Raw genomic sequence first — 22,121 nt, forward strand, 5'->3', positions numbered from 1 at the left:
TATAAGGCTGAGTATCACTGAATAGATATCTATTTAGTTAATACTTATAATCCAACAGACTTTATTTAGCAGGCATGCTTTGTCTTCCTACCCTGTACCCTTCTGGAAAACATTTTCTAATAAAATTATAAGATGGAAAGTATATTTCTGTAAGAGAGTAGAAGATGAGTGACATCTAGGCTGAGGAATCAGGAGAAAACATTTAGCAAGGTTGACTGCATTCCAATTTCAGAGTCATTTACAGCAGCAGCCATATACACTAATCTGAAAAGCAGACGCACAGATGCTTAAAAAGAAGTGGCCTTACATAGGATAACATGGAATGACCTAGAGTGGCAATAGGTCACTTTTATTGGAAATCTAAAATCTCATTGCACATTCCAAGTCTCCACAATGATCGCAACTTTTAGCATCATCTCTTAATCTTATTTGCTTCAATTGTCTCAGAGCTTTCTTTCAGTAAATTCTAACCTAGAGACCTCCACCAGCCTTAACCCAAAGAGGTCAAAGCTGTCTCCATGAGTTTTACAACCCTTAAGATGGATAAATATCTAGTATGCTTCTTAAAAAGTATCAACTTTTATAAATGTTGTTTGAGATTAACATGCTTTAATTTTCTATACTTATTTATATTACTTATACAAAAAATGTCCACCAGACCATTCATTACTGTACAGAGATTACAGCATTGCAGGAGAAAATTAATGGCAATAAAATTTCCCATATGCAAATACCAAACCAATAAAGAGCATCATATTGGTACCGGTGTTGGTGATAAGAGGTGACTTTTCTTGTTCTTCCAAATACTGATATAAACACATACAGATGGATTGAAGCTGCCCTAAATAATTCCATTACATACCCCAGAGTCCCCAAAATTTGTTAGAATTGTATGTACAGTACAAATACTTCAGGAAAGATATCCCATATAGATTCCCTTTTTGTTATGTTCAGATATTTAAATTAGGTTTTAAATACAGTCTATACATATGGACACTAGATGGCAATAAAAGCTAGAGTTGTCTTGATTTCTTCCTGCCATCTACTGGTTATCCAGTAGATTTCAGAGATCAGATTGGAAAATTGGAAAATAATAATGCAGGGCTTGCTTTTTAAATAGAGATTGTTAGCTAATTACAGAACGGTTTGTAAAAAAGTGCTTATCTATGTGGCTTTACTGTAACTTTTATCTTTCCAGGCTATCCTTTATTGCAGAATTCTAAGTTAAGCAGAAAATTCAGCTACAGTAAATTTAAAATGTGTAAATATTGAAAAATCTTTAGAACTTACCACTTGCCCCCCAAAAAGTTCTAAAATTCTTTCTGCAATATAATGTCTCAAGACAGTGTCATTCAATCCTGATCATTTTATTTGTTTGTTTGTTTACAAGATTTAAAGGCCACCTAACACCAGAATAACTCTGGGCATCTTACATTAAAAATAGAAAGCAATACCAATATGTATGTCTATATACATTTGATCTCTTCCCTGCCTGGGAAAGTTCATAGTTTAGTCCAAAACTACTAATGGGCATTTGTCCTGGCCTAGTGGAGGGATTCATAGCCAGTTAAATGGTAGAAAATGAAAGTAGGGTTGCCAGGTCTGCTTCCAAAAAATAGCGGACAAGCGGGGTGGGGTGTGGGGTGGGGTTAAGTAGTAAATTTTTTTTAAAAAAAATTACAATTAAATTATATATTTTCTTACAAACATTTTAACACGTATTAAAATAATCACTTCAAAATTTTACTTAAAATTCAAAATATCAAATATAATAATGTGTAAAATATTAAATTACATTTTACTTTGCTGTCGTGTGTATTTTTTATTTGACTGCGCAGCTTTGATCAATTCTTTGTGTTTAAGGAATAATTCTTTAATTTCAGTACAATGTTGAGAAATATTAAAAAATATACAAAGTTCACTTCGAACTGATACAAGCAGTCGGTTACGTTCGTCAGTCCACAAATTTCCCATGACGTTGAAAATTCATTCAACATTTGCATTTGATACCGGAATTGATGCACAATACTGGAACAGTTTCAATAAACTCGGAGCTGGCTCTTTCTTGAAAAAGTACGTCCACTTATCAAGGGATGAATCGCCCTGCAGATGAACGTAAACTTCTTCTAAGGCAGAAATTTCATCGAAGAGAGTGTTGGGTGGAAGTTCTTCTCGCCATGGTGATAATAACCAGATGTTCGTCATTTCTTCTAAAGTTGGAGGATTATTGCAATCAATTAGATTGAAACAACTTAGCGTCTCATATACTGAATCGGTGAAATTATACCACTTTTCTAGGTACGCAATGGCTCTTTGATACACGTTGATGGCTTCTTTCTTGAACTTTTGCATGGCATTCTCAGGCAAATGTTTTTTTGGCTGGAATGAATTGACGGTAAAAGTTAGCAAAACCAAGGAAACTTTGTAGTTGTTTATGGGTTTGGGGTGGCTCCCAATCGATGATGGCTTTTACTTTAAGTGGCTCCATCTCTATCTCCTCTTGAGATATTCTATACACCAGGTAGTCAATCCTTTCTTGGTGGAACTCACATTTAAAGAGTTTTGCATAGAGTTTTGCAGCTTGGAGTTTAGTAAGAACTGCTCGGACTAGTTTTATGTGTTCTGCTTTTGTTTTGGTGTAAATAAGAATGTTATCAAGATAAATCAGGACCCCTTTGTATAAATGTTCATGGAGCACCTCGTTAATTGATTGCATAAACACAGCAGGGCCCCCCCCTTGTAGTCCGAAAGGGAGTACCTTAAATTGGTAGCACCCCAGCGGGGTGTTAAAAGCAGTCTTCCATTCATCCCCTTCCCTAATTCTGATGTGGTAGTACGCCTGTCATAAATCCAGCTTTGAAAAGATTTTTCCTTTAGAGAGGTGAGTCAGCATGTCCTTCATGAGGGGGAGTGGGTACATATTTTCTATGCTGATCTTGTTTAGATTACGGTAGTCAACACAGAGGCGTAGAGAGCCATCTTTCTTTTCACGGAATAACACTGGGGTTGCTATTTTTGGTCAGGTGGGTTCGCTGAAGCCCCTTTTTAGGTTTTTGTCGATAAACGCTCTGAGTTCGTCTAGTTCTCTGGGGGACTTGCAGTACATTTTTGGTTTTGGAAATTTAGCCCCTGGTAGGATCTCAATGGCACAGTCCATGACACAATGGGGTGGAAGTTCATCAGATGCCTCCTCGCTAAATACCTCAGCCAAATCCTGGTATTCTTTGGGGATGCTAGTGGATGCAGCAGGGTGGCTGGTCATTGCTGTTTCCCTGTTTTCCTTTCCTTCCTCTTTCACATTCGTGAAACTTACATGCCCCTGGAATTTTACAGTTCCTCTCTTCCAGTTTATTTTTGGGTTTCACTTCTGCAGCCACATTAGTCCTAGGACTAGTGGCCATTCCATTCCTGGGGCTACTATGAACATGAGGGTCTCACTATGATTCCCCAGCTTAATTTGCAATGGTTCCATAGCAAAATTGACTGGCTCCCCCCCCCCCCCCGCTACAGTTCCATCTAGCTGGCAAAAAGCGATGAGGGTTTTCATTTTCCTTAGGTGATTTCCCAATCTCCCTGCCAGGGTTGCAGGGAGGCATCGGGAATTAGGTGTCGGGTGCACCGCGAGTCTAGCAATGCTGCTACTTCCTCCCCTTTCCCTCAGCTGGGGATAAAAAGTCTTAGTGGTATGATGAGTGGTTCGATTGGGTTGCTTACCAGCGGGTCGTCTTCCGGATCGCTTTCAGAGTGGCTCAGGTCCTCTTGGGGCATCGGAGATCCTTCCTCTGATTTTGGAGGGGAACGGAATTTGGCAGCCTCTCGGCTTCTCAGTGCAGTTTCTTTTCCTCAGGGGGTGGGTTTTGCAGGCTTCCCCCCTGACAGGCAATCAGTCTTTCCAAAGGGGGTTTCTGACCAGCATTCTGCTGCGTGATGCCCCTCCTTCCCACATTTAAAACAACCTGATGGCCTCGGTGCCCTGGCTGTTTGAGGTTTGAATGGCTCCCACTTCCCCTGGGGTAGGGATCTTCTCCAGGCCCTGCCGGTGCAGTACTGGTTTTGGGTCATGCCAATCTCTGCCTCCTCTGCAATCAGGTACCATTCATGCAGGCAGTTAGGGGCACCACGGGCCAGGCAGGCAGTGTACAGGTTGTCATTGAGTCCATCTTTGAACCAGCAGACTAGAATATCTTCTGGCCAGTTGACTCGGCTGGCCAGGTCCCGGAAATCTTTGGTGTATTCAGCTACAGGACAGCGGCCTTGCTTAATGACTCTGATGAGGTCACGGGCTTTGCAGTTGGCTAGGGGATCTTTGAAACAGTGGCGCAGGGCTGTCATGAATTGATCGAAGTTTCATAGCTCTGGAGCATTGGAATTGTTGAGGCTCACCATCCATCTGGCCGCTGCCCCTTCTAGGGCTAGGGTAAAGACTCACACTCATGCCCCCTTGGTTGTGAAATTCCACCTGTACTTTTGCATGTAAGTGAGGACTTGAGCCATGAAAAATCCCAACTTTTTGGGTCTCCGTCAAATTTTACCTCTAAGGGAGGAGCTTTCCTCTTTAGCTTTGGGCCCCTGGGTTGGCCGAGGATGATTGCCTGGGCTGGGACTGTGGGAGGTTGGTACCTGGCACGGTTGCTGCTCCACTGGCTTGCTCATTTGCTTAGTCAACTGCAGTTGGGTCAGGGATGATGGCTCGAGTTTCCTTGGCTACTGATCCGCCCACTCTCCTTTGTGGGCAACTCTGTACACCTCAAACATTGAGATTTTCCAGGGCTTCCATCACAATACAGTTGATGTACTGCTTCAGTCGATCATCCGCCAGTGGTTCCTCGGTCAGCTGTTCCTGATTGGAGAGGGCCTCCAGCTCCCTTTTCCATCCAGGCTTACGGCTGCAGTGGGTGAGGGTCACCCCCTTGGCTCTTCCATCCCAGCTGTCTTTTTTTCCTACACCGATCGACCATTGGGACTTTATGGGACAGCTTTGATGTCCTCAATGGGACATATGGTGCTGGTGTCTGGCTGGATGGTTGTTGAGGTTTCTCCCCAGCACTCGGCTTCTCCTTGCTCACTGCTTCATTCAGACATAGTTACAGAGTCCCCTTGGTAGAATGGAAATTAAGGGGAAAAAAATTTCTCTCTGGGTTGCAGAGTCTGCTTTATGTAAGGACCAGCTTCTCTCCTCCTTCTGTTCTGTCCCCTCCCACGAGTGGCCTTGCAGAAGCTCAAATAGCCCGGCAGTAAAAAACGCAGGCTAGAGAGATTGAAGCTGGCCCTTTAATAAACAGTTCTCTTTCAAAAGTATATCAGTTCAGTAGTTACCGGCAATGTTCCAAAGGTATATCAGTTCAGTAATTACCGGGCAATGTTCCAGAGGTCTTGGCAGACGGCCAGTAGGCTAATGCAGGAATGCAGACTCCTTTTCAAAACTCAAAACTAGCAGTTCTAAACTCCACTGCATCCAAAACGCCAACAAATTGTTCACCACGCCTTTTCGGCCTAGCCACACCCCTTTTATACTTTGTAGGATGTGGCCCTACGTCTCCTGACCACACCTCTTGGGATGTGGCAATAGCTGTTCTCTAAGACGTCTCCTATGTCTCTATCTTGCATCCAATAGGGGCTCCCTCTCCTCGTTACCGACCTCCGTTTCCTCCTCAGTTTGGCTGGGGTCCAGAGGCAAATCAGCAACTGTCAGTTCTTGCTGACTCACCAGTGAAGACGGCCAGTTTCCTCCATATCATCCTCCGGCTCATCATGAGAAGATAAATCAGCCTCCGGGGCTGGAGTCACAACACTTTCTAAGAAAGTACGAACTCTTGAGAACTTTGTATTTCAAAAGGAATCTTTTATTGAAAGGGATGAAAGCAAGTCAAAACTCAAAGCAGGCTCTGGGGTCCCTCAGGGCATGCGGTTCAGAATAAAGGAAATTAGGAACCCCTGCTCACCTTCCGATATGGATTCCAACCAATCCGCAGGTTTGAATACGAATTGTATCAGCCTCTCTGAGAAACAGATATGAAGAGTTTCTCAGGATCATTTTACAATATACTTGTTCTCCCCTTTTTCCGAAGTGTGAGATTTCTTCAGGGATTCGTGGCACCAGGCAATGGTTATAAATCAGGATAAAGTTTATACAAAGAGGATCAGGCAAGAAATTGGATACTTAGTATACATAGGAAAAGAACTAAATGTGACACTCCAAATCCCGCCCCCTTCTTCTACGAAGAATGGCAGATACATGGACCTCACATATAATTTGTTATAGATATGATAGCAAATAATCTAGAACAGGAGTGTCAAACTCAGTTTCATTGAGGGCTGCATCAGGGTTCTGTTTGACCTTGGGGGGACCGGGTGGGCGTGGCCAGGGTGGACATGGCCAGCTCAATGTCACTCATGTCAGAGGTGCCTGTGGCAGCCTGAGTGCCCTGCCAGAGAAAACAGGCTCCCGAGCTCCGTTCACAGCTGTGACGGCCTCCTGCAACCCTCTGCCAGCGAAAACAGAGCCCTCCCAAGCTCCGTTTTCACTGGCAGAGGCACAGAGGGCCGATCCTTTGCTGTTTCCAGGGCAGCTCTGCAGGGCAGATCTGAGCACCCCACAGGCCAGATCCAGCCTGCAGGCCTCGAGTTTGACACCCCTGATCTAGAAGAATCTCAGAACAACGCCTTCAGGTTTTTCTCTTAGTTTACAACATACACACATGCAAAACAATAAAGTAAAGGGCTATGATAGGTGTTGCTGTGGCTTATTGTATTACAAACACAGATTTCAGCAACATAGTGGCCTTGTCCCCCGTCTTTTACACCCAGAGAGATACACAACAGATAGATGGAAGAATCAACTGTTTCATTATCTTCCTTACACATTCTGCTGCACACTGAAATGTAGTAGCAGGACTTAAAAGAGGAAAAGGATGTAGGTTGTGGAACAACTTTAAGATCTATGTGATTGTGGAGCCCCCCTTCCCTTTGTCAAGCTAGAAGGGGAAAGAGGAAGGAGTGTTATTTCTTCTTGATTTGATCTGGCAAATATCTCCTTTTAAAATAAAAGGAGAAGTTTACTTTCATCCATTTTAAAATGAAGATTCAATTCCGTTATTTTATTGACCCTCAGTTCATAATAACTCTGCTCATTTTCATGGATAACCATCATTTATAAAAATTTTATTAGATGGAAATTCCAGCAGCACCATTCCAAACAGCCATAATTGCCAGCAGAAACTCACCTGTAGTATAGTTATCATTCCAAAAACCTACTTAGTTCTAAACCAGGCAAACCAAGTATTTTAAAATGTTATCAGTTTCAGTACAATAGATTGGGGATGAAAACTAAATTTTGTCTTAAATTATATTTCTTGTATATTAATTGTCTGATAATATTTCATCTCAATACTTCCCCAACACATCCCTTCCCAACTCACTCTGTTTTGGGGACTTCTTTTCTCAGCCAGTAGAAATCTGATTGGGCCACATGTTTGCGAGTCTGAAGGACATTGCCAAAATAGTCTATTTCTGAAAACTTCATCTGAAAATAAATATAAAGATTATGCTAATATAATTAGATTTAAACAGAGATTAACAACCTTAATATACTAAACAAGTAAAATATCAGAATTTAAATATTCTGAAAAAAATGCCTCCTCCTCCTTCTTTTCTTCATTGTGATCCAAAACCAAGTCAGCTACAATCCAAAAATATAATAGCATTATAACAGTTTAATGCAAATTATACTTCTAATAACAATTTTGGATCAGATATAATTAATTGAAACCAATATATAGAACAATTAAAGACCTCTTTCATTGATTGGGTTTGCTATGTAGTCTTTCCATTAAAATTATTTTCCAGCAAATTATTAAGAGTGCACTTCCACATAAATTTACATCTTACAAATCTACCTTCTAATGTTTTGAAATTGCCCTAGAAGCATAAGAGCATTGATTATGTGCTTCAGAGATTCCTTTATATCTACTATTCATAACTGCAGAAGGAAAGGCATTAAAATGTGTTTTGAAAAAGGTCCATTGTTAAAGATATAGGATACCTTAAAAATGTAAATGTTGTGGTTCCCTTGATTCACTGAGGTGAAAATATCATCAAAGGACTGTTGTTAAATTATGCTGAAATTCAATATATCATAATATTTCTTCAAAAAGTTCCATTTTATATATAGTTAAAGAACATGCCATGTGAAGTAGTTTGAAGATATTGCTATATATCACCTTGTTGTACAATCATATACTAAGAGGGACAAATGTCCCATGAAAAATGAATAGATTCTGACCCAGAAAGATAAGATTAGTTCCTAACACTTGTTTCAATGCTAATCAACCAGTGTCTAGACTAAGTACAACATTGGATGTACTTCTAGGTATACTATGGCTCTCAGAAAGAATAATTGTATTCTTTCATATGATTAAAAATTTTACGCTGGAATTGCACACACCATAAAGAACTGTGCTACAATTTTGAAACAAATAATTTGTTGGCTACAGGTATATGTCCACCCTGATTCCTGAAAAGAAGGGCTGCCATTCTTTTCTGAACTGCTGTGGTAGCATAATTGACATGTAAAGTTGAAAACTACTCTAGATATTTGAAACAACTATCTTATGCCATTGGTTGCCTATCTATGTACCAGTGTAATAGTGTATAATTGTCAAGTGTGAAAAATCAAGATCACACGTGAAGTTACAATTAAACTGATTTATTATTAATATGTACAGGAATCTACTCAACTAATGGCTAGCACTATCTTGTCATTAGGTAAATGTCAATGGAATTCAAGAAGGGTTGGATTTAGTCAAAGATTCATAGAGACTCTAGGCTGATTTGTCATTGACTCCACCATAAGCTCTGCCAATCGTTCTCCTACAATAATAGAGTTTTTCAAACTGAATTTTCCCCTATGAACGTTAACATCAACATATGTAGGTTATGTGTCCAATAACTTTGGTACTTTTCTATATTGTATACAAATTGGAATGCAATGCAATTCTGTTGAAAAGAAAATGGTGTTTTAACACCACACATTTTCCATTAAATCTATAAATACATAATTGCAAGATAATCAGGGGTGGGATTAAAAAATTTCAGCAACCATTTCACTGCCCGGTTGCTGGGTGGGTGTGGCCATTGGGCCGTGGCCTATTCAGCCTCCTGCAGCATGGCAGGGGGGGCACTTTTACCCTCCCCAGGCTCCAGAGGCTTTCCTCAAGCCTCCAGGAGTGTGAAAACAGCCTACCCCGGGCACCGGGGGCCCTCTGGAGGCTGGAAATGGGCTCGTTTCTGGATTTCTGGTACTTCTGGTAGGCCTGTTTTTTGCCCTTCCCAGGCTCCAGAGGCTTTCCTGGAGCCTCCAGGAAGGCAAAAATGGCCTCCCCCAGACACCGGAGGCCCTCCGGAGGCCAGAAACAGGGCCATTTCTGGACTTCCGATAGGCCCGTTTTTCATCCTCCCAGAGTCTCCACGCATGTCCTGCATTTACCTGGCATCCAAAATGGGCCGCGTAGAGACTCGGAGGGGTGGGGCGGGGTGAGTAGGGTCAGCCAGTCTATTAATCTTAATCTTAATAATAATATTAATAATATTAATAAATAATAAATATTAATCATATTTATTTCATTTAACAAGTTTATATAATTCTAATAATAATAAACATATTTTATTATATTATAATCTTTCATTATTTAGTTATTCAATATTTCAATTTGTCATTTTTATGCCAATCACCCTATTCTAAGTCATACCTTTTAATACAAATAGAATATTATTAATCTTATTTATTATATTTAGCAAACTTATATAATTGTAATAATATAAACATTTATGTTAAATTAAAATCTTCCATTATTTGCTTGTTCAACTTATAATCCTTCATTATTTAGTTACTCAATATTTCAAATATGTTATTTTTATGTCAATTGCCATATTCTGCATGTCATACATTTTAATACAAATAAAATATTTAATCATAATTAGCAACCACAAACTTTTTTTGATATGAAAGAAGACTTGGAATTAAAAGATATTTGGAGAATACATAATCCAAAAGAATTGGACTATACTTTTTTTTCCGATAGACATAGATCCTTCTCTAGAATTGACTTTATTTTGTTGTCAGATGATTTACTTGTTAAGACAAAAAGAACAAAGATTTTTCCAAGAACTTTGACCGACCATAGCCCAGTATGGATAGAAATCGAGATGGGTAAGACTGAGTGATGCTCTTGGAGAATAAATGAAAACTTGTTCAGATATGAAAAAAATATAATAGAACTTAAAAAGCACTTGAAAGAATTTTTTGAAATAAATTTGAATAAAGGTACCCCAACTGAAATTGTGTGGGACGCGAGCAAAGCTTATATGAGAGGGGTGCTCATTTATATGAACTCTAAACATAGATTGATTCGACAAAAGAAAAGATCTGAATTGGAAATAGAAATAAAGAACAAAGAACAGCTGCTTATTAAAAACCCAACAGATGAAAGAATACGTGGTGCTATAAAACTTTTGAAAGATCAATTTCAAATGCTTATGGCGGAACAAGTTGCAACAAATTTACAATATGCGAAGCATAATACATTTTGTAATGCCAATAAACCGGGCAGATGGTTGGCCTACACATTAAGGAAAAAGCAGAGTACACGGACTATTGATAGTATTGATATTGGAGGGAAAGAAATCTTTCAACAAAAATTAATTAAAGAAGCTTTTGTGGACTATTATACTAAACTATATGCTAAAGATGATGTGCAGAATGGACTTATAGAAAAATACTTAGATAATAAAAGAGTTACAAAAATTACTGACCAACAAAAGGAAAGAATGAATTATCCTATAACAGAGGAGGAGATAATAGTAGCAATTAAACAATTAAAAACAGCTAAAGCTCCCAGAACGGATGGTTTGACTGCAGTGTATTATAAAACTTTGCAAGCAGAAATGGTGGAACAACTTAGAGATCTATTTTGTAATATTCAACAAGGGGGTAAAATACCCCCATCATGGACAACAGCTTATATTTCTTTGATACCAAAAGAGCAAGCAGGTCCTAAAAAACCGGAGAATTATAGACCAATATCTCTTCTGAATACTGATTACAAAATTTATGCAAAAGTACTAGCCAACAGGTTGATGCCAGTAATTCAAAAGGTGATTCATGATGATCAAGCGGGATTTATCGAGGGTAGATATATGAAGGATAATGTAAGGCAAGTAATAGACTTATTGGAATATCTTGAGAGGAATAAACAGGTACCTGCAGTGCTGGTTTTTTTGGATGCGGAAAAGGCCTTTGATAGAGTGGATTGGAATTTTCTATTAAAGACTTTAAAAAAGATGGACTTTGGGGACCAATTTATACAGGCGGTTTCAGCAATTTACCAAGAGCAAAAGGCACAGATCATTATTAATGGAAGTTTGACAACAGAGTTTAAAATTGAAAAAGGAACAAGACAGGGATGTCCGTTATCCCCACTGCTATTTATTCTAACACTAGAAGTCTTGTTAAATACAATACGGGACTCTAATATCTTGAAAGGTATAATGATTAGGCAAGAGGATTACAGAATAAAGGCATTTGCAGATGATCTGGTCGTTACCCTAACACAGCCAATGGAATCAATAATCCAGATGAAGGACATTATACAAGACTATGGTAAAGTTTCAGGTTTTAGACTGAACCAGAAAAAAACTAAGATGATAGTTAAAAATATGACACAAGATCGTAAACACGAGCTTGAAAGGAGGGCAGGTTTTGAGATTGTACCAAAGGTAAAATATCTAGGAGTTCAGGTTGCAGAATCAAATATGAAACTGTTTCAAAATAATTATGAGGTGTTGTGGCGAGAGGTGCAGAAAGATATGGAGACTTGGAAAAAACTGCAGCTGTCTTTACTTGGAAGAATAGCAGCAGTTAAGATGAACATTTTGCCAAGATTTCTTTTTCTGTTTCAAATGATTCCGGTGCTTAAAAGTGATAAACAACTGAAAGTGTGGCAAACTGGAGTGAATAAGTTTGTCTGGAACGAGAAAAAACCAAGAGTGAAATTGAAAATTATGCAAGATGACCCAGAAAGGGGAGGTCTTAAACTTCCAAACCTACAGTTATATTATGAAGCAGCAGCTTTGACTCTAGCAAGTGATTGGTTTGGAAGGAAAAAGACTGGAATACTGAATATAGAAAGTTTTAATCTTGAATTTGGATGGCATGCTTACTTATTTTATGACAACAAAGTGGATAAAGTATTTAAAAGCCATATACTTAGAGATTCTTTGATGAGAGTTTGGAAGAAGCACCGATTCAAATGGGATTACAAAATACCGCTATGGCTGGATCTTGGTCATATTATGTGGAATACAAATATAATGTCACTCGGGGGGTTTTTATACAAAGAGGTTCTTTTTACAGATGCGGGCAGATGGCAGTTGAAGACATTACAGACACTGTTGGACGAAGGGATTAACTTAACTTGGTTACAATATAATCAATTACAATTGAGATGGAAAGAGGACCAAAAAACTGGTATTATGTTGCATGAGGAAGAATTGGTTAGACATATAAAAGAGAAAGGTCCAATGCATATTAAAAGGCTTTATAATGTTTTGTTAGAAAGGGATTCAGAAACTGAATTGGTTAAAGATTGTATGATTAAGTGGGCACAAAATTTTGAGGAACCAGTGATGTTGGAAACATGGGAAAAAATTTGGGTTCAGAATGTTAAATTCACACAGTCGCAGAATTTGAGGGAAAATTTCTATAAAATGTTTTATAGATGGCATTTAGACCCCAAAAAATTGTCGTGTATGTACCCTAATGTTCAGCCAAAATGTTGGAGATGTGATTGTTTAGATGCTACATATTATCATATTTGGTGGACTTGTAGGAAAGTTAAGGCTTTTTGGATAAAAATTTGGTGGGTCATGCAGAATGTTTTGAAGAAAAAAATTCAATTTTCTCCACAATTGTTTTTACTGGGTATAGTTAAAGGTTTTACATTGGGTGAAACAAACTTGATATTGTATATGATAACAGCAGCGAGATTGTTGATAGGTAAATACTGGAAGAATGAAGCTTTACCCACTATCGAAGAATGGATTTTGAAGATGGCCAGTTTTGCAGAGATGGCGAAGATTTCAGCATATTTAAAAGACTGTTCACAAGAGACTTATGAATGGGAATGGAAAAAGTGGATAGATTATGTTCAGAACAAATATCAAACTAGGAAGTATCAAATAGCTTTTATTTGAAAATGTTATATTAAGATAGAAATATTTTAATGTAATGAAGATGAAAAATTATAAGGGGGAGGGAGGGGTTTAAGTTTTATACAAGTTTTATACAAAGGAGGGTTTTTTTTTTACTTGATATGAGTATAGTCCGGGGGGAGGGGAGGGTTAGGCTGGGTTAGGGAGGTTGGGAAGTTTGGGGTGGGATGAGGGGAAAAAAAAAAAGGGGGTGAAAATGTAATTGTAAAACTTTTGCAATAAAAAAAAATAATTAGCAAACATACATTATTCATATTGAATTATAATCTTTCATTATTTATTTAATCAATAATTCAATATATTATTTTTATGCCAGTCGACATATTATTTAAGTATACTTAGTAATACCGTCATTCAAATTCTAATTTCCCCTCTTATTATTACTTCTCCTTATTATATAAGAATGTGTATTCTATTTACAGAAAGAAATGGAAAAATGGAAAAAGTTACAACTATCACTACTGGGAAGGATAGCAGCAATAAAAATGAATGTATTACCTAGGTTTTTATTTTTGTTTCAAATGATACCAGTGCTTAAAAAAGATGGAAATCTGATGGAATGGCAGAAAGGGGTTAATACTTTTATTTGGGCTGGGAAGAAACCAAGAGTGAAACTGAAAATTATACAGGATATACGTGAGAGAGGAGGTCTTAAAATGCCTAATTTAAGATTGTATTATGAAGCTGCAGCTTTATCACAAATTAGTGACTGGTTCAACTTAACTGAAGAAAGAATGTTAAATATAGAAGGTTATGATTTGTTATATGGATGGCATGCTTACTTGTTGTATGAAAAAAAAGTGGATAAAGTGTTTAAGGGTCATATACTTAGAAATGCATTATTGAGGGTGTGGAAAAAGTACCAATATAAGCTGAATTACAAGAAACCTATATGGGCAAACCCCAGACATGTAATAGAAAATATAAGTACAGAGCAAAGAATAGAGGTGATTACTTATAAAGAGCTTCTTCTTTTGGAAAGGGGTAAGTTGCAATTGAAATCTCTAGAGGAATTAAAAGAAGAAGGGATAATTTTTACTTGGTTTCAGTATGGTCAGCTCCAAAAATTGGGATTATGCAAAATGAGGAAAATTTGGTGAAACAGATTAGAGATCAAAGTCAGATGCATATTAAAAGGTTGTATAATGCATTATTGGAAATAGACTCAGAAACTGAATTGGTTAAAGATTGTATGATTAAATGGGCACAAAACTTTCAGGAACCAGTGATGATGGAAACGTGGGAAAAGATTTGGGTCAGAAATGTTAAATTTATGCAAACACAAAATTTGAGAGAGAATTTTTATAAAATGTTTTATAGATGGCACTTAGATCCTAAGAAATTATCATGTATGTACTCGAATTTGCAAGCTAAATGTTGGAGATGTGAATGCAATGATGCAACCTATTATCATATATGGTGGACTTGCAAGAAAATCAAGGCATTTTGGATAAAAATTTGGTGGGTGATGCAGAACATTTTGAAAAGAAGGTTGAAATTTACTCCTCAATTGTTTCTATTGGGTATAACTACAGACTGTACAGTTTCAGAGACCAAATTGATTTTGAACTTAATATCAGCAGCTAGGCTGCTGGTAGCTCAATATTGGAAGAAAGACTCTTTGCCTACTATTGAAGAGTGGACATTGAAAGTAACAAACCTAGCAGAAATGGCGAAAAACTCGGCGTACTTGAAGGACCACATGCAAGAAAGATACGTATCGGAATGGAGAAGATGGATTGATTATATTCAAAATAAGTATCAGACAAGAAAATATCAAATAGCTTATGAATGACTGTTAGTATTAGAAGTATTTGGTTATCGGTAGTAGAGTTACGGTTTCAGTGGGGGAGGTAGTACTTTGAGGATAAGTAGATTAATCTAGTTTATGTTTGACTAAATGAAATACCTTGTATTTTGCTCTGGGAAGTCGGGGGGGAGGGTGGGATGAAGGGGGGCAAAGGGTGGGGGGAACGGGGGGGAAATTCTTTCTTTTTTGTAAAACTTTTCAATAAAAAAAAGAATGTGTATTCTATTAATCCCCCTCTCTCTAGTTTCCTTCCCTATTCTAACTTTAATTATGCCACTACTGTATTTAAACATATTCCCTTTCTAACCATCATCTCTTACCCACTTTAAAGCTTTAATTGTTCATTTCTTAGCTTGCCTTCCATATTTCTCTCTTGAATCTTTGTTTCTGTCTGCTTCTACATCTTGGCTACTCATTTTAAACATTTCCCCTTTCTCTGCCCTTCTCTGTTGTCTAGTTTCCAAAATATCTACTCTTGCCCCTATCTCTCTCCCATAAGAATCTTCCTGGTTCTCCGGTTCCTTTTTTAATTCCCTTGGAACACTCTCCCCTTGGCTTATGTCATCAATCCTTATTATTTTTGTTATTATCTCCTTCTTATCATCTTGTTTCATTTGTTTTGTCTGTTCCATTTTTTCATCTACTCTTTCAGTTAACTCCTCCTCTTCCTGGGCATCATGATCACTCATTGTCCTTTGTGTTATATTTCCTGGCATTCCATCCATGCTCTCTATTCGGTTCATAATTTCCTTAAAATGTCTTATCAGTGTCACCCTTGTACTTTGAATTGCTGATGCCATCTCTTCCCAAATTCCACTCCTTTCTCCTTGATGAAACATCTTGCTAATAATCCAAAGACCATATATTCAAACCTATAGTCACTTCTCAAAAAATTCAATATTCTTAGTTCTTTGTATCCCAAAGTTGATCAACCTGTTCCTCTGGGTAGTCCCATAAGTTTTCCAGAACTTCCTTAGGTCCCTCTATAAATTCAGTCTTGTATTGTAATCTTCAGGGGCCATTTTAATGATAATGTCTTTCTTGTTATCACATTTAAATCCCCAGTAATCAAATATTTCCAAGATTTTGGGAGTATGTTATTCTTCTTTTTGTCAGCAGGTGGCACTCTTAGATTGGATTTTAATATTAACCAGTTTTTCCATTTTCCCACAATGTAAAAATAGCATTGTTTTTTTAAATAGATAATTCCAGCATTTCAAAATGCCTATCCAAAGCAGTGCCTATCCAATTTGAAAATCCAATTTTCTGTATTTTAATGATTTTTCTGCCTTTTCCCCTTTAATTCTTATTCCTTCAATTTCAAGCTTAAAGTTTTCTCAAAGTGCTAGGTCACTGCTACTTTTAAAAATAGTTGTGAGCCTCTCTTTTCCTGGATATTCTTTTGGGGTTAATATTTGAATAAAAAGAATTCTCACCCAGTTCACACACTGTTCACCAAAGTCTGCTCCTGCACTGTGCTTAGATGGTCATCAGCTGTCCCAGCTTCGTGGCAGCCATCTTAGACTGCCTCTTCGCCTCATCTTGGCATGGAGAGAAAAAAGCCCTGGGGCTCAGCAGGAGAGTTGCGATCTCTCCTGCGAACTCTCAGAGTGCCCCTCCTTAGCTTCGCCACCCCTACAAGGTGTTTTTGGCTCCTTTCAGAGCCCACAAACAGGGAGAAGCCAGCACAGGAATGGAGAATTCCATTCTGGACTGGTAACACTGTGAAGCTCCTAAATATTTTTTCACATTGAGAAAATGACTTCAAAACATGACTTCTGGCAACTTAAAAAAAAAAATTAGAAATACGATAAGGTCACAGTTTCTAACTCAGATCTGCAGTTAATAGTATCAATAGTTTGGTACAATTTTCAGAATTGCCAAAAAAACCTGCTTTAAATCAAGGGCAGTTGAAAATATAATAGAACAGAATAGAATAATAGAGCTGGAAGGGACCCTGGAGGTCTTCTAGTCCAGCTTCCTGCTCAAGCAGGAGAACCTATACAATCTCAGACAAGTGACTGTCCAGTCTCTTCTTAGAAACCTCCAGTGATGGAGTGCCCATGATTTCTGAAGGCAAGCTGTTCCACTGGTTAATTTCCCTTACTGTTAGGAAGTTTCTCCAGAATCCCAGGTTGCTTCTCTCTTTGATCAGTATCCAACCATTATTTCTTGTCCTGCCCACTGATGCTTTGGAGAATAATTTGACCCCCTCTTCTTTGTGGCAGCCCCTCAAATACTGAAATACTGCTATCATGTCAACCCTAATTCTTCTTTTCTTTAGAGTAGCCAGACCCCAAATCTGCAACCATTCTTCATATGGTTTAGTCTCCAGGCCTTTGATCATCTTTGTTGCTCTTCTCTGAACTTTTTCCAAAGTCTCAACATCTTTTTTGTAATATGGTGATTAAAATTGGTTGCAGTATTCTAGGTGTGGTCTTACTAGGGGTTTGTAAAGCAGCACTAATACTTCATGTGATCTTGATTCTATGCCTCTATTTGTACAACTCAGGATTGTATTAGCTTTTTTGGCTGCTGCTGCACATTGCTGGCTCATATACAAATGATCATCCACTAGGATTCCCACAGTTACTGTTTTTATGCCAGGTTTTGCCTATACTGTACTTATACCTTTGACTTTTCCTGCCTAAATGTAAAGCTTCGCTTTTCTCCACAATAAAAATCATTTTGTTGGATAGGGCCCATTGTTCAAGTTTGTCAAGATCTTTTTGGATCCTGAGTTTGTCTTCTGGGGTGTTGGCTACACCTGCCAGTTTAGTATCATCTGCAATCAGTTGCCTTTTCATATTTACAAAACCTATTTATTGAATTGACCTATAAAAGCCTACGGTAGATGTTAAACTGAAAGACATCTAGCAAAGATGTTTATGCAAAATGATTCCCAAGTAATTTACATTATTCTGAATGACATATGAGCATACATATTTCATTGAAAAACATTATTAAGCACATAAGAAATAGAAATATGAAAATATTTAAAGCAGTTAAACCCAAATGAACATTTCAGTGCAGACTTTATTTCAAGGAGCAACTCCTTGGAAATTATGAACTTAAAGCTCCACTTTGATGCCAATTAAAAGTTATTCTTTCTCTCTCTTTCTTTTTTTTCTCTTTCCATTATTTATCCCAGCTTTGACTTCTATGCATCTTCACCAGTTCTTGTGAAAAAAATTGTCAGCAACAATGCAAACAGTTAGCTTAGTACTGTTTACATCAGGGTGTTAGAAGTTTCTAATCTTAGATGGCTGAATTGTGTTCTACTTAGTGATGTTGTTTGCTTGGCTGAATTTTGGCTTTTCCTTACAAAACATTGGTGACTCAATGAAGCTCAAACAGATGTATTTGGCTTAATATCAATCTTCTCTGCTAGGTGACTTGATTCTTCTTTTTATGTACATGCTATTTGTAACACCTGGTTTTCTATCTTTCGTTCTATAAAAATTTATAAGCATTTAAAGGTTTACTTCTACTTTATCTGTTTCTCTTCAGGTATATTTAATTTGTCCATTTTTAAAACTTTGCCCTTATGATTGGCAAACCGCAGGTTTAACAGATTTAAATTATTCAAGTTTATGTCTCTATGTGTTTCTTCTCCTCATGATCAAGGTACATTTCCTCACCATGACCTGGTGGTGCTGGAATCAATTCTTAGAAGACATTGCTTCTAATCTACTAGTCACCAACTGACTACTAGGCATGGGTTTTAGCCTTACAAAGATGTTATCAGTTATGTATAATAGGCTATTTTCTATCTGGCTGAAAAGGTAATCCTTTGCTCTTTTATTAAGTATATCAATATTAACCCTTTCTACTACCTTATATTGTTAGAATATATCTATGCTACCTTTTGTAAAATGCTGACAGTTTCCTAGGTGGAAAAACAGAACCTTCCAGTCTAACTTTGGTCAATATATTCTGTTCATCAGAAAGAGGAACAATGTTTGTCTTTTGTATGTTCAATGCCTCTCATTTTTAAAACAATCACAATCATTCCAACAGAATGAACCTTTGTGACATATTTTGAATGAGTTATTGATGGGCATATCAGCATCAAGGTTCATCATTCCTGGTAAGGGAACACTGATTGGAAGAATTGAGTGTATGCATATTTTTTGTTTGTGACTATTTGTAACAGGAAGATTAAGATTCATTCAGCTTACAACATATGAGTTTAGAATAAGCAATATTGATAGAAGGATACAAATTGTTCAAAAAAACCCAGACCCCATAAAGGAGGAGGTGGAGTTGCACTGTATGTAAAGGACTACTATAATGCATGAAACCAAAGATGAAAACCTCCTAGAATGCATATGGGTTTACATAAAAGAAAAAAAGAATGACATGGCCATAGGTGTATACCACAGGTGGGCTCTACTTACCTTTACTACTGGTTCGCAATGGGAGTGTACACTTGCTTTGCTCGTGCGTGTGCTTCTGTGCATGCGCAGATCATCAAGTATGACATCCAGGCGGGTGGGTGGAGCCTCCTGCTGCTTTTACTACCAATTCTAAAGAACCAGACAGAACTGGGAACAACCCACCACTGGTATATACCCGTGATGGTGAACCTATGGCACGCATGTTGCCGACCAGCTGGTCTTTGCAGGTGCCGGAACACTGGAAAACAGCCTGAAAATGGCCCCCAAAACAGGCCAAAATGGCCAAAAAACAGGCCACTTTTTGGGCTGGTTTCAGGCCATTTTTGGGCCAAAACCAGGCCTGAAAATGGCCTAAAAATGGCCAAAAAACCCAGGCCATTTTTGGGGCCTTTTTCAGGCCCTTTTTGGGCCATTTTCAGGCCATTTTTCAGGCCTGTTTCCAGGCTAGTTTCAGGCTATTTTTGGCTCGAAAAATCTCCCCTTCAGTAAAGTAAAAAAAGGCTTAGGATAAGAGGTAAAAGCCGGTGATACTCAAACCGGATGGAACATTCTTTAACTGAGCATGCCTCCCTGACTCTCAAGGCTAGGAAAAAAATATGGTTGAAAAGTCCATTGATTAGAAAACCTAAGAGTTGAAGGCCTACAATTTAAAACCTGGTATAGAGAGGCAGGCAGGCTTCTCTTTGAAGATGAAATACATCTTAGGATACTTATTCATCAGTTTGTTTCAATTAAAAATATTTGGTTCTCCTGAGAGGTGATGATGCTTAACAAAAGATGCCATGTAAATAATGTAGGCAATTAAGTGGAACTCAAGAAATATACAAAGTAACATGCATAAATGAAGCTCTTAGAAGTTATTACTCCTTTACTTCTAGTGGGAATTAATTGTATGCATAGTATTAATATATCCTGAAATTATTACATTTGGTTTGATTTATAACACAATCTCTCTCTCTCTCTCTCTCTCTCTCTCCCTCCTTTCCCTCTCGCTCTCCCATCTGTCTAATTCTGGCCTATGAGAAGATAAAGATTTATTTATTTCCAGGGTGCACCAAATATGAATGTAGCAAAATAGTTATTTTATTTTAAATCAAATCCCAAAGTCATGAACTTATTTCAAAAATAATAGAATTGTATCAACACGGCCTCACCGGACAGATGGGCTTTATCATTTCTCTAGTCATTCCTTAAAGTGCCTAAGAAAGGAGAGAGCCACCACCCATTTCACTACATGCTTATTATACTGCCAAAAAGCTTATTATCAAATTTGAAGCAGGGCTGAGACAAGAATGAGATAAGGAAGATAGGCTGCATAAGGGAGAGGAGGTTCTATAATGGGAAGATGATTGGATTTAGCACTAGACTTGTGTAATTTATATTTGTAATACTCTTTGTAATACTCTGGTTAAATCTTGAACATTCTACATGTTGAATGAGCATATGAACATACATGCATTTGTCATTTATATTATAATAATAACCACAACAAGTAATAATTGAAAATAATAAAACAAAACTTACTGTTTTGATTCCTTCTATAATATATGTATCATTCATTATAAATCCGGGATAACCCACTTTTGCCAAAACTGCTTTTGCCTTTAGAAAAAATAGATAAACATTACAATGACAAGGATGATCATTTAAAGTAAATTTTAAATCATATGGTACCCTTAATTCCACTCGTGGTTATTTTTGCTTTAAAAACAGGAAATCTATATCTTTCAGAATGTAATTTGGACTTCCGATTGAGGCGTGGGTCGAGGTGGCATGGAGAAGGAGCGCTCCGTATTCTGTGCTGATTTTTCAGTGTTTCAGGGCCCGTTATGGGAAAAATCGGACCTGGGGTGGACCAATAAAAAAGAGGGATATTTCGGAGGAAGTGGTGCGGAGAGGTGCGGTCTCCCGCCGCTCTGAGAAGAGCCCTTATTCCGGACGCAGGAAGAAGAAGGCCGATTGGCCAAACCAGAGACTCAACGTCTTAAGTACAAAAGCAGGAAGCGAAAGAGTAAGTACGGGGTGAAGATTGGTGAGCAGGAAAACAAAAAGTTGAAATAATTCCATTGAGGATTACTGCGAGGAGGGGATTAACTTTAGAGTCCAGAGGAGCAGCGGAAAGGCAGAGAGACTCAGAAAGGTGCAGGCGGCAAATAACGAGGAGAGCGAAGTGACTCAGCGAAACCTGTCATATCAGCTTTATACAGAGAAGAGACGTTTGGAAGAGAGTGTAAGCAGAGAAAAGTAACAAGAGAAAGCAGGATGCTGGTTTTCGTCAGATAAAGCTGCACTGACGGAGAAAGACAATATAGGTAATAACTGATCTGATACAAAGAGAAGCCAGAAAGTTGAGATCACCATTTTGGACAGTAATAGTGAAAGACTGTGTGCTTTGTTTCCTGTCTTTAAGAAGATTTAATCTCCCTTGGACTAATATTGGTGGACCCTGGAGAGCTGCAAAAGTGTGATTAGAGAAAATAACAGAAGAACTTCATAGTGAAAATCTATATATATTCCACATATATTTTACATATATCTTAAATATATTAACTATCAATATTAACGATATACTGAACTATTAAGTCTTATTGTTTAATTGTTATATTTTATTCTTAATTATTAACAAGATCAATTTAACTTAAACG

The 22,121-nt window shown here is 37.8% G+C and overlaps 1 protein-coding gene across 1 annotated transcript in view; it reads right to left on the minus strand.

Annotated features, from left to right (window-relative positions):
- PHEX (phosphate regulating endopeptidase X-linked) overlaps positions 1 to 22,121 on the minus strand; it is a 294,767-nt gene that overhangs the window by 88,255 nt on the left and 184,391 nt on the right. The window contains exons 13-14 of the mRNA XM_070943250.1: positions 21,001 to 21,078; positions 7,419 to 7,522 (exon numbers count right to left, since the gene is read on the minus strand). Of these exons, the coding sequence (XP_070799351.1) occupies positions 7,419 to 7,522; positions 21,001 to 21,078 (182 nt within the window). The remainder of the gene's footprint in view (positions 1 to 7,418; positions 7,523 to 21,000; positions 21,079 to 22,121) is intronic.

Source organism: Pituophis catenifer, unplaced genomic scaffold (genome assembly GCF_029215685.1).
Source record: "Pituophis catenifer annectens isolate HBS135680 unplaced genomic scaffold, rPitCat1.0.hap2 SCAF_4, whole genome shotgun sequence".
Taxonomy (NCBI): Eukaryota; Metazoa; Chordata; class Lepidosauria; order Squamata; family Colubridae; genus Pituophis; species Pituophis catenifer.